Source organism: Marmota monax, unplaced genomic scaffold (assembly GCF_021218885.2).
Source record: "Marmota monax isolate L192 unplaced genomic scaffold, Marmota_monax_Labrador192_F-V1.1 WCK01_AAM20220418_F8-fsc00042, whole genome shotgun sequence".
Classification (NCBI taxonomy): domain Eukaryota; kingdom Metazoa; phylum Chordata; class Mammalia; order Rodentia; family Sciuridae; genus Marmota; species Marmota monax.
Window position 1 is genome coordinate 2,102,072 of NW_026693008.1, and position 19,195 is coordinate 2,121,266.

Below are 19,195 nucleotides of genomic sequence, written 5' to 3' on the forward strand. Positions count from 1 at the left end.
ATGGATAGTTGGTTTGAAATTGGATTTCAGTAACTCACTGGGGCTTTGAGCTCCAGGGTATTTGAATTAAGGAAGAAAAAAGAACTCACCTCTTCCACTCGTTGGCTGAGGCACATGTGTTTTAACAGATGCATTGGTTTCTCTTTATTCTGCTTCACAGGTGGCACGTGGCCAGCAGGAGTGAATGCAGTGCCCAGTGTGGTTTAGGTTACCGCACATTAGACATCTTCTGTGCCAAATACAGCAGGCTAGATGGCAAGACTGAGAAGGTGGATGATAGTTACTGCAACAGTCACCCCAAACCAAGCAACCGGGAGAAATGCTCAGGAGAATGTAACACAGGCCGCTGGCGCTATTCGGCTTGGACTGAAGTAAGTTGGTTCTCATAGAAGAGCGTCCTCTTGGATCAGTTGGAGGAGTTGATGGTGACTCCTTGCAGGATTGCATTAAGAAGCCCATTTAGCTGGAAGCGGTGGTGCACACCTGTCATCCCAGCAGCTGGGGAGGCTGAGGCAGGAGGTTTGTGAGTTTAAAGCCAGCCTCAGCAAAAGCGAGGCCCTAAGCACTTCAGTGAGACCCTGTCTTTAAATAAAATATAAAAAGGGCTGGGGGTGTGGCTCAGTGGTTAAGCATCCCTGGGTTCAATCCCTAGTACAAAAAAAAAAAAAAAAGGAGAAGAAGAAGCCCCTTTTAGGCTGTATAGAAAAGAGTACTGCGATTGATATTTAATGCCTGAACCCATTCAAGCTCAGCTGGAAAGAATCCCATGATTGATTGGTAATGTCTGGCCCGGACAGAACAATTGCAGAAGTGGTAATAACAATTGCAAGTGGTAAAACAAATCAACCAGCCACTTTTCTAGACCTCTTGGGCCATTTCCAATTTTATTTTCCTATGCCAATGAGCTACTTAGGACTTCAATATAAACCCAGGTATTAAATTGAGAGCATGCAAAAGAAATCTCTCCAAAAGAAAAAGTAGAGTCAGCCGGGTGGGTTGGTGGTTAAGGTTAGAAGAGGATCTTGACTCCACAGTGGTCTGATTGGACTTTTCGTTACAGTGTTCTAAAAGCTGCGATGGGGGAAGCCAAAGGAGAAGGGCTATTTGTGTCAACACCCGCAATGACGTCCTGGATGACAGCAAATGTGCCCATCAGGAAAAAGTCACCATTCAGAGGTGCAATGAGTTCCCGTGTCCACAGTGGAAATCGGGAGACTGGTCAGAGGTGAGATGGAGGAGCTGCTGATCCCCAGGTGGCCTCGGATAGCTGACTGTGGGTCCCCCTGGTGTGTTGAAGGCTGAGCCTACAGAACCTCTCCCTCCACCCCTTGAGAAAGCAGCAGGCCCGTTCCCCACCCAGGCTGTGGCTGAGTACTGGCTGGGCCTTGTCCACCAGAGACCTTGACGTCACGGGGTGTGTCTGGATCCACCATGATGGCTTCTGTTGGTGACTTTGGAGTCCCAGCTCTCACCCTCCCCCCTCGTTGAGCCCTAAGTATCTGAGTGGGAGTCAGGGCTGTAGTAATCCTGAGGCTCGGCTAGCTCAGGCCTCAAGTCCTCATCTTGGAAATAAGAGACGTCCACCCCAGGGAGGGACCTCTGACTCGGGCATCCATTTACCGGAGGAAAACTTAGATGAAAGAGAAAAGGACCAGGCCGAGGTCCAGACCTGTGCCTTCCTCATCCCTGAGCTTGTGAACTTTGTGACCCAGGACAGTGAGGAGAAGAAGGGCTCTGAGCTTTGCCCCGGGTGAGCCAGCCCAGGGACAGTCACCAAGAGGCCCACTCCTTCCACCTTCCTAAGGGGACGCAGGAGGAAGGGGATCAAGGTTCCCGTATGAAGGAGCCAAGTCAGGAGTGTGGGGAGGAGAGTCTTTATAGCCACAGTGACCACAGCGGTGTCCTTCCCTCTTCCACGGAAGTGCAGCCTCAACCATTTACCTTCACCATCAAATAAAGTGCGGGTCTGAAGAGGAGAGGGTCAGTGTCGGTGGAATGGTAGGGAAGCAGTGGTAAAGGCGGTGGTGAGGGCTCCTGGCAAGGGGACCAGTAGACCTAGTGTCTGAGGTCTCAGGTTAACTGTCTCATATCTGGTTTAAAAAAACTGAAAGGAGGAGGCCAGGCGCTGTGGCCCACGCCTGCAACCCCAGCAGCTCTGGAGGCTGAGGCAGGAGGATCACAAGTTCACAGCCAGCCTCAGCAACTCAGCACGACCCTGTCACTAAATAAAATATAAAAAGGGCTGGGAGATACGGCTCAGTGATTAAGCACCCCTAGGTTCAATCCCTGGTACCTGCCCCCCCCCCCCAAAATGAAAGGTGGTAGTAGGCTTGAATTTTACTTAGATGGCTAATTCTAGGTGAAGTGTCATTTCAAATTAGGTAACAGACCTTTGATCAGTTAGGGGTGGGGAAGATCAGACTAAGAACTCAGAATGGTCCAAAATTCCTTAGATAAAAAGATTGGAAGGGAAACAGCTAAGTGTGGTTCACACTTGGCCCTCATGCAGTGAGATTTTGACTATAGGAATGTCCTTTATTTTTCAAAATTTCTAAAGGAAGCTGGGTACGGTGGCGCACACCTGTAATCCCAGAGACTTGGGAGGCTGAAGCAGGAGGATGGCGAGTTCAAGGCCAGCCTCAGCAACTAGGGAGGCCCTAAGCAACTCAGAGAGACCCTGTTTCTAAATAAAATATGAAAAAGGGCTGGCGATGTGGCTCAGTGGTTAAGCACCCCTGAGTTCAATCCCCAGTGCTTGACCCCAAAAAATGTTTCTTAAATTGACATGAACAATAATGACGTTGATATTTGACGTGTTTTGGGGTAAAATTTGTGCTAAGTCCTTTACCCGGATGCCTTTCCTTTAGTGTTCACAACACTTTGCAGTAGGCAGGGCTGTTAACCCATTTTACAGATGAGAAAATGAAATCCCAGGGGGCCCCTCTCACTTGATTGCATTGGGGTTCAAACACAGTTTGGTTGGACTTAACCCCCTAGAGAATCACGAATGCTGTCTTTCTTTTCAGTATTTCAGGGATTGACACTCTGTTGAGTTTATTCTCTGTTTAAAAGTGGCTCAGAGACTAAGTACAGAAAGGAAGAGAGAGAGGAGGGCAGGAGGAGGAGGAGGAAAAGAAGGAGAGAGAGAGAGAGAGAGAGAGAGAGAGAGAGAGAGAGAGAGAGAGAACGTGTACGTGCATGTGTGTGTGTGTCTGTCTGTCTGTCTAGACAGCCATGGGGACAGGCCATGCCTCTTCTCACTGGTGACTACCCGCCGCTGGCCCGAACCACAGCCCTGGATGAACTGGCCCCTGACTGCCTCTGCTTTTCATTGCAGTGCTTGGTCACCTGTGGAAAAGGGCACAAGCATCGCCAGGTCTGGTGTCAGTTTGAAGACCGAGTAAACGACAGGCTCTGTGACCCTGAGACCAAGCCAGTGTCCATGCAAACTTGTCAGCAGCCGGAATGTGCATCCTGGCAGGCGGGTCCCTGGGGACAGGTATTTTAACCGATAAGATTCTTGGCTACATTCTTTCCGTCTTATCTGGGGAGGGCTTGTGCGGGGCATTCCAGTGGCCTCCCCAGATCAGTGGCCTCCCCAGATCAGCGGCCTCCCCAGCTCCGCGGCCCTGGAGCAAGCACGTGAGACCCTCTGCCCCATCCAGCTCCCCTCCCCAGGGTCGCCACTTCCCTGCCAGAGTTCAGGGCTCTGTCCACAGCCTCACCACTCATTTGCGCCCTTTGGCTTCAACTGCACGTGCGCCTTGAAACAAATCCACAGCAGACTCTGCGTCTGGCTGATGTTATCTTCTCCTGCCTCTGCTAGGCTGCTACAGAGTACAATCCGATCCATGCCAGAGCCTTTGGCAGGAGGTCTGGGGTGGGATGTGGAAGGGCTATTTTGGCTCCCAGCGTCAGGATTCCAAAGCTGGCCTCCCAGAAAGAAGCCAGGCTCTTCCAGCCTAATGAGTTAGATCAAGGGCGCAGAGTCATCAGGCTTGGAGGGAACCTTTCCCAAGTCCTCCTGGTCTGTGGGTCCTGTAGTCTTTACTTGATCCAGTCTTAAAGGAGAGAGGGGGCCTCCCTGGGTCTTGCGTTCACCCCTGGAATTCAGTCCTCCCTAATATAGAAGCAAATGTTCGTGTTCTGTTGAAGCAGGACTCGGAGTTCCCAGCACAGGGCTAGCAGCTGTGGGATGTCACTTATGTAACCTCTTGAAAAATGTTGAAGAATGACTCTCCCTGCACCCTGACCAGCCACGGCCCCTTCTGTCCTTTAGCCTCTGTCTTTATTTCCAAATTTCCGCTCAATCAATGACAGCAGCTTCATTGCCTCATTTCTGCAATGTCTGCCATCCATATTTTTTGGCAGGGTGAGGGGGTACCTGAGATTAAACTCAGGGGCACTCGACTACTGAGCCACATCCCCAGAGCTATTTAGTATTTTACTTAGAGACAGGGTCTCACTGAGTTGATAAGGGCCTTGCCGTTGCTGAGGCTGGCTTGGAACTCATGATCCTCCTGCCTCAGCCTCCTGAGCCCCTGGAATTACAGTCATGCGACACTGTGCCCAGCCTTTTTTTTTTTTTTAATTAAAGTGAAAGCCATAGTATAAAACTAAAATTTTTAAATGAAAAAAATCAGAGACCTCTAACGTATTCATAATGTTTTGCAGCCTCTATTTACTTCCAAAACATTTTTATCAGCCCCCACCAGAAGAAACCTTGACACATCAAGTGGGTTGTTCTCTGTACCCTTCTTCCCTTAGGTCCTGGCAGCCACCAGTTTGCATTCTGTCCATACGGGTTTGCCTGTTTGGACATTTCATAGAAATGGAATTATATGCTGGGTGTTGTGGCGCACACCTGTAATCCCAGCAGCTGGGGAGGCTGAGGCAGGAGGATCGTGAGTTCAAAGCCAGCCTCAGAAACTTAACAAGGCCCTAAGCAACTCAGTGAGACCCTGTCTTTAAATAAAATACAAAATAGGGCTGGGGATGGGGCTCAGTGGTCGAGTGCCCCTAAGTTCAATCCCCAGAACCCCACCCCCTGAAAAGAAATGGAATTACACAGTACGTGCCATCTGTATCTGTCTTCATATTACATGCTGCTTTCAAAGTTCACCTATGTGGTAGCATGTATTGGTATTTCATTCCAATTCTTACCTGAATAATATTCCATTCTGTGGATGTAACACAATTTGTTTATGCCTTTATTTTTTTATGGATATTTAGGTTGTCTCTACTCTTTGGCTACTGTGAATTACTAGCCTGAATATTCACAAATATGTATCTATTTGAGTACCTGATTTAACTCCTTTGAGATCTATATACCTGGGAATGCAATTGCTGGATCATCAATTCTGTATTTAATTTTTAAATTTCCAAGTGGTTTTCCATAGCACTGTACCATTTTACATTATAAAAGCAATATGCAAGGATTCTAATTTTTCCATGTCCTTTTCGGTGGGCAGGGTTGGGATACCAGGAATTGAACCCAGGGGCACTTAACCACTGAGCCCCACCCATCCCCAGCCCTATTTTGTTTTTTATTTAGAGACAGGGTCTCACTGAGTTGCTTAGGGCCTTGCTAAGTTGCTGAGGCTGGCTTTGAACTCACAATCCTCCTGCCTCAGCCTCCTGAGTTGCTGAAATTACAGGCATGTGTCACCACACCCAACTTTCTAATCTTTATTATTTCCTTTCTTCTCCTAATTTTGGGCTTACTTTGCTCTTCTGTTTCTTCCTTCTTAAGCTACACATTTTGCTCATTGGCTTGAGGTTATTTTTCTTTATCTTACACAGTCATTTGCAACTATCAATTTCCCATGAGCCCTGCTTTCCCTGAATCTCATAAATTTTCTTATTTCTGTTTCGTTTTCATCCATCCCAAGTACTTTCCTGTGTCCCTTGTGATTTCTTCTTTGGCCTGTGGGTTGTTTGAAAACATGTTAATGTCCATGCATCTGTGAACTTGGCCGATTTGCCTCTGTTGATTCCCTTGTGGTCAGAGAACATGCTTTGTGTTACCTTCTTATTAAATGTCTTGAGCCCTCTTGGGTGGCCTAATGTGTGACCTGTCTTGGAAAATGTTCCCAAAATTGGAGAGCAATGTGCAATATGGTAGGTGGGTGAGCAAAGATGCCATCACACTGTCTTATTGAAATTGGTCGGTGCTCTCCGAGTGGCCATAAGATTTTCTGAGATGCCAGAGTTCCAAAAATATTGATTCTGCCCGTTGTTACCAGCTTGGTGGTTGCTTCAGTGGAGAGACTAAATTTTGGAACTTCTTACTTACTCTGCCATGTCTCTGACCTCACTCCTGCTGTTAGACTGCTTTTCAAAATCTGTTTATCCATTATATTTATTTTGCCCTTTTATTTATTTCCTTTCCTACCTGGATACAGTGGTGTCTTTTTAGCTAACTTTTGATTATTGCATTTTTAGGTGGTTTCTAACATCTTGTGATCTATTATAAGAGCATCGTGCTGTTCAAAAATAGTGACGCGAACTCCTATTATTTCCTCAGAATGTTCTTTCAGAAGCCAAGGAAGGCCGCAGAGCTCTGCGAAGTACCTGTCTGAACTAGAGTGCTGTCTAGGTCGTACGTGAAAGGGGGCTCTTCCCTCCCCTTGGGGCTCACAGCCGAGGGACTGAACCCTGAGTCACTGAGCTGTGACCAACTACCTAACGGAAATGACTTAGAGGAGGAAGGGTTCATCTTGGCCCAAGGTGCCAGTCTGTGGTCCCATGGCACCATTAGTTTGGGCCTGTGGCAGGCAGAACCCAAGTGGTGAGAGGTGCAGGGGAGGAGATTTTCAAGGCAGTTGGAGGCAGAAAGAGTTGGACAGGCAGGGACCAGGGACAAGATATGGTCCCCAAGTCCAGTGACCTTCTTCCTCCAGCTGTGCCTCACCAGCCTGCACTTCCGCCACCTCCCAGTTGTCCATGTGGCTCTCATGGGTTAGTTCCCTGATGAGGTCAGGCCCACATGATGTAGTCACTTCCCAGAAGCCACACCGTTGAGCATTACTGCCTTGGGGACCAAGCTGTCACACATGGGTCTTCAGAAGACACTTCATATCCAAACTGTATCAAACCTCTACATATATAATTCCATTAGGAAGCAACAATAATTCCATGTGTCACATAATAGTTGATCAGTAAATAGACTGATGCATTTTGATGAATGGTCCAATCATTATAGTGTAATCATAATCACGGGCAAATGAAGCTACTGATTGGTGCAGAGCTAGCAGCTAAGTGCTTTGGGCATCGGCCCCTCTGGCCTCCTACGATGGAAATGCTTTTTTCGGGCAGACACTTGGAACAGTAGGAAAAGGGAAGATTTCTGAATGTTGTGTCTCATTTTCCTCCCCCAGTGCAGTGTCACCTGTGGACAGGGGTACCAGCTGCGGGCAGTGAAGTGCATCCTTGGGACCTATGGGTCAGCAGTAGACGACAGCGACTGTAATGCAGCCACCAGACCAACAGACACCCAGGTGAGTCCCGCTTATCCAACTCAGTGACCAACATTGGGCATTGAGACGCCATGACATCCCAGGGGTTCAAACAGAATCAGAACCTTCTCCTCCGTGAGGACAGCAGTCAGACCAGCACTTGGTTAAATCACCTGGATTTACTTATATGTTGTGTTTACAGTCTGATATTTTGTTTTATTGCTTTTCTTCATTTTCTGATTATTTGGAATATATATATATATAAATCTGATTTTATTTTTATTTATTTTTGGTACCAGGGATTGAACCCAGGGACACTCAACCACTGAGCCTCCAAACCCAGCCCCATTTATATCTTATTTAGAGACAGTTGCTTAGGACCTCACTGAGTTGCTGAGGCTGGCTTTGAACTAGCAATCCTCCTGCCTCAGCCTCCCAAGCCACTGGGATGACAGGAATGCGCCACCACACCTGACTCTGACTTTATTCTAATCAGGTGGCAAATATTGGTTGACTTCCTTTTACTTGAACTTAGATTTAATTTTTAATGATTCCTTTAAAGAATTTGGTAACTAACGTCATGATTTCAGGCAGTGTGTGCTGAAGCTAGCTTGACCCCCTCACCAGAGCCTGGTCAATGTCACAGGAACTTGGTGAGCTGGAGATTAAATGTAGCCATTATTTTAACATGAGAAATACAGACTTTTATTTAAGTAGATGGTATTAAAGACAAAGCTGATAAATACCTAAGCTTATCCCTTCCTAATTATTTCAGTAGTCACTCTTGTCCGTGCCCTCGGGTCGTTTGCCTCTGGTACCTGTGTGGGGGAAGCCCACTGTGCTGCTCAGCACCTTCCCGACTCTGGATTGACTGACGTCTCTTTTTAGATGAGCAAGTGGATCTATAATAGGACTTTAAAAATCATTAAGTAGACCTGGCCCTGAATCCAGACATCTGAAAAGGGATTCCCATGGTGTCACATTCTGCACTGACGGAATCCAGCCAGGACTATGAGGAGACGTGGACACACACAGGAATCTGATCTGGGTTTGCTCCGCTCAAGGCAGAAACAGAAAGAGCCAAACAGGAAGGGACCAGGGACGAGATATAGTCCCCAAGGCCAAGGGTTAAGGGAACACTTTTTTGTCATTGTTCCTTTTAGATACCCAGGGCAGTAGAGTGTAATTGCACATATCTACATACATGGAGTCTAACTCCCCATTCTGTGGTTGGACATGATGTGGAGTTTCCCTGGTCGTGTGTTCATATATGAGCATAGGAAAGTTCTGTCCCATTCATTCCACTGTCTTTCCTGTTCCCATCTCCCTTCCGTCCTCTTCACCCCCCTTGTCTCAGCCAGTGACCTTCTACTCTCCTCCCTACATTGTGAGTCAGCCTCTGCACATCCAAGGGAACATTCAGCCTTTGGTTTGGGGACTGGCTCACTTCCCTCATTGCCCCTCTGTGTGGCGGGTCAGGACCGCTTGCCCCGCGTGTTCTCATCCACTCTCTAAATGTGTGATGACTTGAAATAAGCAGGTTTTCTCCCCTTTCGCGTCTAGGACTGTGAATTCCCATCCTGTCACCCTTCCCCAGTGGTCCCAGAAACAAGGAGAAGCGCACACAATGTTCCAAGAACCCAGTGGCGATTTGGATCTTGGACCCCAGTAAGAAATAGATGGGGCGGAGCAGGGAGGGCCGAGGGGACAGGTGTTCTCTGATGGATGACAGGGGGTGGCCCATGCCTGTAAGACCCTCCCTCAGTCCCCTGTCTGCACTGTTTCCCTCCCACCCAGTGCTCAGCCACCTGTGGCAAAGGGACCCGGATGAGGTATGTCAGCTGCCGGGACGAGGACGGCTTGGTGGCTGAGGACAGCGCATGTGCTGCCCTGCCCAAACCAGTGGCCAAGGAGGAGTGCTCCGTGACCCCCTGTGGGAGGTGGAAAGCCCTGGACTGGAGCCCTGTAAGCCATGACTTCTGAGGAATTGGGAACGGGTGGGGGATGGGCAGGGGTGGGGGATGGGCAGAGGGGGGAAGGGCCGGGGTCCCAGTGTCAGTGGTGAGATTTTAGAGGGAGGCAGAGTTTGTGATGGAGTTATTCCACCCACACATACAGCTGGTCAGGGGTACAAACCATGCACGTTTTAAAAAAGATGTAGATTGATTATCACGGGCTTGCAGAGCCTCCTGCTGGGCTGGCTGGAAACCCCAGTCTTCGTGGAGACATGTCAGCTTGTAGTGGGTCCACAGGGTGCAGGATGGGTGGGGGGAGAGTGCGAGAGACCCTCTTTCTTTGAGTCTGGAGGCCTCTTGTATACTGTGGTTCCTCAAAGTCAAGTGGGTCTAGTTCCCTGCCAAGAGTGGGAAGTGACTATCCTCCCGCAGTGCCCTGTGCACACCAACCACCATCTGTGGGTTTTTTTTTTTTTAACTTTTTCTTTGTTCCTTTTAGATATACATGACAGTAGAGTGTATTTTGACCTATCACACATACATGGAGTCTAACTTCCCATTCTTGTGGTTGAACATGATGTGGGGTTTCCCTGGTCATGGATTCATATAGGAACATGGGAAAGTTCTGTCCCATTTACTCCACTGTCTTTCCCATTCCCATCCCCTTCCCTTCTCCCCATTCTTCCCTCTCCAATCCAGTAAACTTCCACTCCTTCTTCCCTGCCCCGTGGTGAGTCAGCATCCACACATCAGAGGGAACATTCAGCTTTTGGTTTGGGGGACTGGCTTATTTCACTTAGCATGATAGTCTCCAGCCCCATCCATTTACCTGCAAATGCTATAATTTCACTCTTCTTTATGGCTGAGTAATATTCCATTGTGCATATGTACATTTCTGTGGGTTTTTATAAAAGTAGATGAACCTTTGTCTACAGGAAACTATTGCTTTCTGCCCTGAAAAACTCATGGAGTCCAGGGAAAAGCTTGGCATAGGTGAAAAGTAAACATAAGAAATGAAGGTTATAGTAGTAAATATCAAAATATGAACATAAAATTGGAGGAGTCAAATAGAACTCTCTAAAATCCCAAACCTTATGATTTGCCAGTTGTATCATCCTAGGCAATTTCAATTCTCATTTTTCTTCCTCTCTCAAAAACAAAAAGAACACCTACTTTGCAAAATGGCTGTGAGGGTTATTTGAGATTATAGATGGTAAATGCTTTACAGAAAGTAGGTTCTCAATAAACAGTGTCTGCCCTTCAGTCCAGGCATCTGTCTGTCAGATCCTGGTGTTTATTCATTAGCTATTCGTGAAAGAGCAGCGAACCAAGAATAACAGAGTCCTTGCCTTATGCAAGAATATCCCAGTGGAGAAACCTGTCAGCGAACAAATAAATCAATGTCTGCTACAGCAGCAGGTCCTGATGAGAGCTAGACACAGTCGAGCAGTGCATGGCCTAGAGAGAGCCATGAGCAGGACCTGAGTGAGGAGAGGCAGCCGCAAGGGGTCTGTTTGGCGCAGCAGGAGGCACAGCGGGGTGAGGCCCCGAGCCGATTGCTTGGAGTCTGCACAAGCACCCTTGAGGCTGGGGCATAGTGAGGGTGACTGAGAGGCACTCATCAGGTAGCCAGTGGTGTCCCCAGAAAGAGCCTATGGTCAGCGGAGGGACTTTGGTTATTATTGTGAGTGACCTGGGAAGTCACTGGAAGGACCCATGATGGGACTTTTGTCCTAAAGAGTCATGTTTTGGGACCTGCAGACAGCAGACTCGGGTGGAGAGCATCAGGTCCTGAGCCTGGTTGAAAGGCCATCGCAACACCCCAGGGAAGGCCAGATCTCCAAGTCAGGCCACTGTCGCTGTGGCCATCGTGACAAGTGGCTGGATCAGGGACATACCTTGAACACTGAGTTATGGGACAGGAGGAAGAGAGGAGTCAAGGTCCATTCCAAGCCTTTTGGGGCCTGAGCAACCGGGAAAGTAGTAGCCGTGTGCAGAAATGAACATGCGAGGCCTCCACAGCACCCCCCAGTGACCACCCCTTTTTCTTTCTGAACATTCGACATAGTGCTCTGTGACGTGTGGGCAAGGTAGGGCAACCCGGCAGGTGGTATGTGTCAACTACAGTGACCACGGGATTGACCAGAGCGAGTGCGACCCCGACTACATCCCAGAGACCGAACAGGACTGCGCCATGTCCCCGTGCCCTCAGCGGACCCCGGACAAGGGCCTCCCTCAGCACCCCTTCCAGAACGAGGACTACCGGCCCCGGAGCCCCAACCCCAGCCGCACACACGTGCTAGGGGGAAACCAGTGGAGGACGGGCCCCTGGGGAGCCGTGAGTATCACAGAAGACCCCCCCCCTCTTGCTTCTCTCCCATGAGGTCGAGTTTGGGGAGGGAAAGTTCTAGAAATGCCTCTGCACCTGTCTGCTCTTCTTTAGGTACTGGTATGTGATTTCACGGGCTCTGGGTGAAGGCAATGTAGTTAGAGCCACTCAGTATGGTCCCCGAAAAGATGCTCTTGGAGGACTCACTCTTCAAAGGGGCGAGGAATGCATGGAGGAGCGGGTGTCACTGCTGGGCAGTATTGTGAAAGACAGAATGAGTCAGGCAGCTCAGACCTGGAGGGAAAGAGCAGAGAGACTTTTCTAAAAGGGAGTTCTTTTTTTTTTTTATTTGTTCCTTTACATGTGCATGACAGTAGAGTGCATTTTGACCTAACACACATACATGGAGTCTAACTTCCCATTCTTGTGGTTGGACATGATGTGGCGTTTCATGGGTCATGTGTTCATATATGAACACAGGAAAGTTCTGTCCATGCACTCCACTGTCTTTCCTATTCCCATCCCCCTCTTTATTCCCCTTTGTCTAATGCAGTGAACTTCTTCTATTCCCCACCATTATTGTGTATTAGCATCTGCTCCTCAGAGAGAACATTTGTCCTTTGGTTTTTTGGGACTGGTTTATTTCACTTAGCATGATGGCCTCTAGTTCCATCCATTTACTGGTAAACACCAAAATTTCATTCTTCTTTAAGGCTCAGTAATATTCCATTGTGTATATAGACCACATTTTCTTTATCCATTCATCTCTTGAAGAGCACCTAGATTGGTCCCATAGCTCAGCTATTGTGAATTGGCTGCTATGAACATGAAAAGGGAGTTCTTAAACAAAGTGGCTTTTCTTTCTGCCATTTTCCAGATGAATACAGTCTATAGTGGCATAGTTGCTGTTTCACTGGTATTAGATTAAAGAGGAAATACTCCTGTTAGATAATCTAAGTGCTGCTTGGGGTAGGGCAGCATCTCATTCCCTAAAGGTTAGCAGTGCGGGTGGACCGCAGATGTCTCCATTTGACCAAAAACTTGCACTTTCAAATTTGAGGGGGCTGAGGAGGTCCCCTCACCTGTGAGCCTCAGTGTCCTCAATTGTAAAATGAGGGTACCGTTAAATCCTGCTCTCTTTGGTAGTATGACTTAAATGAGATGATCTGGGGGCAGTGGTGCACACCTGGAATCCCAACAGCTCAAGCAGGAGGATCCCAAGTTCAAGGCCAGCCTCAGCAAAAGTGAGGCCCTAAGCAACTCAGTGAGACCCTGTCTCTAAATAAAATACAAAACAGGGCTGGGGATGGGGCTCAGTGGCTGAGTGCTCTGGGGTTCAATCTCCGGTACGCGCCCCCCCCCCCCCAAAAAAAAAAAAAAAGATTGCAAATGCCATGTGCAACTTGATAATTTGTAAAAATGACATAGCTCCCAGGGCCAGATGGTTATTTTGGAGGCAAATCCATTTTATAACTGAAGGGGCAGAGTAAAGGATGCAGGCAAACACTCTGGGTTAAAAGGATAAGGAAATCATGGGAACACAAAACATTCCAGGTGCCGCTATGCGGGAGAGCTGAGAAGCTTGTGTGGGAAATGGGGGGGATGCCAACCCCAGCCATCAGCGTGTTAGTCTGAAGTGCCCCAAGACAGGCTCCTCAAGACGAATTCAACTAGGTTCATTGGGGAAGTAAAAAAATTAAATGAGCAAAACATATCTATCTTGTTCCCATGAAGCCATTGAAGTCAAGGGGGCGGAGGGAACGTCAGCCTGCTAGGGAGTCCTGTCTCAATGACACTCCAGGCTGCCTCCTGCAGTAACTGAGTGAGGTCCTGGGGAAGCATCATTTCAACAAGTGGCAATTCAGTAAGCCAGTAATTTGACCTCTGTGTTGAAAGGGACGTCCAATGTTGGTTCCAAATAAGCTCTCCAAATTTTGAAAAGAATCTCCAAAGGGGCTGGAGAGATAGCTCAGTTGGTGGAGCGCTTGCCTGGCATGCACAAGGCCCTGGGTTCACTCCCCAGCAGCGCCCAAAAAAGAAGAATCTCCAAATAAACTATGATGTCCATTGACCCTCCCCCCCACCCACTCCACCCCACCCTGCAGAGAAATTAAGGGGGACAATAAATGGGACTAATTTAGAAGTCTCATGAGCGTGGGAGGCTGAGTCAGGAGGATCACAAGTTCAAAGCCAGCCTCAACAATTTAGCGAGGCCCTAAGCAACTCAGTGAGACCCTGTCTCTAAATAAAATATAAAAAAGGGCTGGGGATGTGGCTCAGTGGTTAAGTGACCCTGAGTTCAATCCCAGGTACAAAAAAAAAAAAAAGAGGTCCCCAGCTGCCTTGTCCTGGTTGCTGATGCTCAGGAACAGTTTCTGTCACATTGTCTGAGTTGCAGCCAGTTGCTGCTTTGTCTCTCCAGCAGAGGTGATGCTGAGGGTTAACTTGTCATCGGTGTGTTAGTGTTCCAGTACCTGTGCCGGAGGGGCCCAGCGGCGTGTCGTGGTGTGTCAGGATGAAAATGGATACACTGCAAACGACTGTGTGGAGAGAATCAAACCCGACGAGCAGAGGGCCTGCGAATCCGGTCCTTGTCCCCAGTGGGCTTACGGCAACTGGGGAGAGGTGAGGACAAACCACCCGTCCCTGTCCCTCCGAAGGAATCATGTCATTGTTTGTATTATAAGGAACAAGAACCAGATTGAATAGAAACTTCTGAATTTGGGATTCATTAGAAACCTGGCTTCGTGCTGTTCTTATTTAAACAATTTGCTTATAACCAATAAGAGACAGCTTGAATACTTACAGAAGGCAGATTAGGAGAAAATGTTGATAAATATTGGTTTAAGTTGTTTATTAACTAATCTTTGATGATTTTTTAAAAATGGATGCTTTTAGCCGGGCACGGTGGTGCCCGCCTGTAATCCCAGCAGCTCGGGAGGCTGAGGCAGGAGGATCATGTGTTCAAAGCCAGCCTCAGCAATGGCGAGGCCCTAAGCAACTCAGTGAGACCCTGACTCTAAATAAAATAAAAAATAGAGTTGGGGAAGTGGCTCAGTGGTTGAGTGCTCCTGAGTTCAATCCCTGGTATCCCCCCAAAAATAATAATTGACATCATTAATGTTAAAAATCTTCATGATCCTTCGTGGTACTATTATGAAAGGGAGCTTGAGTCCCTGTTGTACTTAATGGTGGAGTTGAGATGCTTCTGGTTTTGCGTTTAACCAAGAATACAGCTCTCTCCTGCTAAATCCACAGGAAGAGCATGTACTTAAAGCTCATCGAGCCGTTCTGTCTGGACTGTAAAATTTATGAAATGAAAAATGTCAGTTAGCACCTGGGAGACCCCGGTGCCAAGAGGAGGAATGAGAAACCAGCTTGCGGGCCCCTTGATGCGTGCTCTGGCTGAGGGCAGTGGCGCCCACCTCCCCTGGTTCCATTCGCGCCACCTGGTAGTGGCAGGCAGAGCAGGGGCTTTGGCTGACTGTCCTCGACAGTTATGTCATCCTGGAGAGCTTCCTCGACGGGAAGGGAGGGGGAGGGAGGCTCGGAGCCTGGTGGATTGTGGGTTTCCCAAAACTCCTTGCGAAATCCCTGCCCTCTGGGACCCGCGATTAAGCTTCTGTAATTGGACCCACACCAGCCAAGTGCAGGCATTTGTGGGACGTGCGCTGTCAGCACAGAGTGATCCTTCCAGATTCTAGGGAGATCTGGCCCTCACACAGCAGGGGAACTGACTGTCAGGGTCCCTGGATGTGAGCACAGCAGTACTGTCCAAGAAATGCGACTTGTTCCTGCCTCAGAAGTTTGAGTCCCGCCAGGAGTCTGAGCCACATCTCCCACCACACTGCTTATTCATCCCAGGGGCAAGTCATCCTTGTCCTAAGATTCAGAGAGAGAGAGAGAGAGAGTAAAATACATTAGCATCATAAAGGTCTAAAGAGATTAGAGTCAGAAAAACATCAGAGGTTGGTGACACCTTAGAAGTTGCCAGAAAATAGCTGAGCATGGTGCTGCACGCCTGTAATCCCAGCAACCCAGGAGGCTGAGGCAGGAGGATGGTGAGTTCAAAGCCAGCCTCAGCAATTTAGTGAGACTTTGTCTCAAAATAAAAAATAAAAAGGGCTGGGGGTGTAACTCAGTGGTTAAGGGACCCTGAGTTCAATCCCCGGTACCTAAAAATAAAAAGAAGTTGCCAGAAGGTGGAGTCTGACTAAGGAAGTAGCTCAGAGGTAGAGCACTTGCCTAGCATGTGTGGGGCCCTGGGTTCCAGGCACTATTTTAAAAAAATAAAATAACATGCTTGCCAGAAAATAAAACTGGCTAGGTCATTATTTCCTTTATTTAATATTGAATAGTTTGGGGTTTTTTGTTTTTGTTATTTTTTGTTTTTTCCTGGGTACCAGGGATTGAACTCAGGGGCACTCAACCACTGAGCCCCATCCCCAGCCCTATTTTGTATTTTATTTAGAGACAGGGTCTCACTGAGTTGCTTAGGGCCTTGCTTTTGCTGAGCCTGGCTTTGAACTTGTGATCCTCCTGCCTCAACCTCCTGAGCCACTGGGATTACAGATGTGCACCACTGCACCCAGCTTTGTTTATGTTTTTAGATTTTGAATTTTACCCCAGCTATTTGTGCATAAATTAACTTTGATCGAGTTAATTGACTCCTTAACCTCAGTGGCCCCAAATATTAAGCGGGACAAATGTCATACTCTGCACATGAGGAGATAATGGATACCAAACGTCTTAGGTATGGGGAATCCCTCAGTGAGCGACCCCTACCACCCAGGGAGGAGGACTTGGGTCCACTGTAAGATAGTATCGCTGCGGTGACCCCTGGCTCTAGCTGTCAGAGTTACCTTGTCCAATGCTGTCATCGAGTTTGGCTAAGACAGGTTCCTTATGGGAAAGAAAATCTGTCGCTGGCCATTCAGACAAAATCACCGCAATGTCTGCTGTCCTCTCTGCAGTGCACAAAGCCATGTGGTGGAGGGAGCCGGACGCGGCTGGTGGCCTGTCAGCGGTCCAACGGCGAACGCTTCCCAGATCTGAGCTGTGAAATCCTTGACAAGCCTCCAGATCGTGAGCAGTGTAACACACACGCCTGTCCCCAAGACGCCGCCTGGAGTACTGGCGCTTGGAGCTCGGTACGGCCCTAACTATTCCTGTTTGTTCCCCAAACTCTCCAATCCCAGGGTGTTCTGGTGTGGTCCCTGCGACATCAGTGTCCCCTGGCGAGGGTGTCCTAGAGGCCGTCCTGGGGAATAGTGTGTCATCCTCTCCTAGTCACTGACAGTAGCATTAACATTTTTGCGACATGGCCAGAGGTGACATCACAAGAATCCGTGTACCTCATACAGGACCTGGTGCCAAGAAGTAGCTTCCTTTTCTAGAAGAACCATGTCCCTAGATAGTGACAGCTCATTAGCAGACACTCTCTCCTTTCTAAGCTACCGTAGCGTTGGCGCTGGGGACCATTTCTGCTTATTGAGGCCTCTGCATTTTTTTTTTCTTCAATGACTAATAGTTTGCTTCCCTGTCATTCGGGGTACAACTCAACCACAGTCGTCACAAAGCCTGGGCCCACCAAATAGACTGAAGTCATTATGAAAAGATGAATGACCCCCAGTGGAATCAGTGACCTGGGGCCTTTCAAGGTGTCTGGAATGTTCTTCTGCCCAGACAGAAAGCCTGTTGGAGACTTTTTTTTTTTTTTTTTTTTTGGTCTGGTCTCTGCTCACTGCTCAGCCAGCAGGTGACATGGTGAAGCAGATTTGCCACCGTGGACACAATGCAAACTTCTAGGGCAGCTCTTGGCAAACAGAAGGCTCAACAGTGTCCAACATCACCTTGACTTGGCTAGCTTGTGCCCTGAGCTATGGAGCCACTGACTGGTTCATAGAGCTAGGGCAAACGTTCTGGTCAATACGTTAATTGCACTGAAGTCGAACTTAGTATTGTATCAGGTCCTATCCAGAAGGCCTTTTTTGTTCACTATGATTCTGAGGAAAAGGCTTAAATAACCCTGAAACCAGCTGAAAAGCACATTCATTGAATTGACATGGTTGATACCTGTGGATGCTTCTAGAAACCAAGGTTTTCAATGTCTGAGGTTGTGTCTGCAGAAATAGCTCTGTGACCACTGTACTTTTGTTAGGTAGAAATCTAGAAGAATTGAGAAGGGTTATCTCGACTGGTACTGTATCGCTGAGCTGTATTCCAGAGTTTAAGAAATGTCACCCTGAGTCACATGGACAGTTCCCTGGGAGCACGTCTGTGTCCAGTAATGGCACCCTCCCCAGGTGCATGCTCTGAAGAGCACGAGAGATGACCTCAGGGTGTTGGCAACATCCCCACATGTCCAGCTTCCCTTTTCACGGACTTCATGATATTTTCCATGAAATGTTCCCTCTCGAACTTACTCCGTTTTCATCTCTACCAGTAGTAACACCAACACCAGAGTCACATTTCAAAAAGCCTCCTAGCCCTCCAAAAAGAAATATGTCACAAGGCATGGTGGCCCATTGCCTATAATCCTATGGCTCTGGAGGCTGGAGCAGGAGGATCATGAGCTTGAGGCCAGCCTCAGCAACTTAGCAAGGCCCTGAGCAACTTAGAAAGACCTTATTTCAAAATAAAATAAAATAACAAAAAGGGCTGGGGATGTGGCTCCGTGGTAGAGCTCCCCTGAATTCAATCCCTGGTGCCAAAAAAAAAAAAGTATGCCACTAAATTTCACCAAAAAACATAAGCCTCCTTGTTACATATTCCTGTAACTGGGTGAAAAAAAAGAAAAACAGAAATTTGTATTTCCCATGCTCTAATTCCTTAGATTGTCCTGTATTTTTCTATGAAGTATTCCTTGGGAAAATGACATCTTGCCAGGGTTCTATGCATGTGTATGTCCATGTACACACCTACGTACGTAAACACACCTGTGTACATCCACACTTATGTACATATATATTAATTTCCACAGAATTCTCTTACTTGAATGTATTCTTAGTATGGCTTTTTTTTTTTTCCTTCTCTGCACAGGATCACCACCCGCCCCCATAGATATTTTAAGAGCTTACATGCTTAAATTGTAAAATATGAACTGCTGATTATCTTAACTGAAGACATGACGTTTATTTAATATAGTTCTTCTTGGGCCTGTGTACGATTTTCTGAAATGCCAAGGAGGAAGAAAGAGGGAGAGAGAGTCAGACCCCAGTGCTGTGGCACTTGCAGAACAAGTCGGTGGAGTTGTAAATTGTGTGCGGGCTGTGTGATGTCTAACACTCCCTTTGTACAGTGATCATTATCTGAATGTCTCTTTCAACACCTCTAACGTCTTAAGGGCAAGGCCACTTCTGCAAGGCTTTTAAGTTGTGATTTTTTTTTAATTAAATCAAAAGTATTTTCTGGAAAAAGATACATTTGTAATATATTACTCTTCCTAACTAGAT

At 47.7% G+C, this 19,195-nt stretch overlaps 1 protein-coding gene across 3 annotated transcripts in view; it reads left to right on the forward strand.

Moving 5' to 3' along the window:
* Window positions 1-19,195, forward strand: part of Adamts9 (ADAM metallopeptidase with thrombospondin type 1 motif 9) — a 157,669-nt gene that overhangs the window by 72,430 nt on the left and 66,044 nt on the right. For all 3 annotated transcript variants that reach the window (XM_046452740.2, XM_046452741.2, XM_058582078.1), the window contains 9 exons: window positions 161-371; window positions 1,061-1,225; window positions 3,338-3,499; window positions 7,380-7,499; window positions 9,021-9,125; window positions 9,255-9,422; window positions 11,481-11,750; window positions 14,205-14,366; window positions 16,715-16,891. In XM_046452740.2, the coding sequence (XP_046308696.1) occupies window positions 161-371; window positions 1,061-1,225; window positions 3,338-3,499; window positions 7,380-7,499; window positions 9,021-9,125; window positions 9,255-9,422; window positions 11,481-11,750; window positions 14,205-14,366; window positions 16,715-16,891 (1,540 nt within the window). The remainder of the gene's footprint in view (window positions 1-160; window positions 372-1,060; window positions 1,226-3,337; window positions 3,500-7,379; window positions 7,500-9,020; window positions 9,126-9,254; window positions 9,423-11,480; window positions 11,751-14,204; window positions 14,367-16,714; window positions 16,892-19,195) is intronic.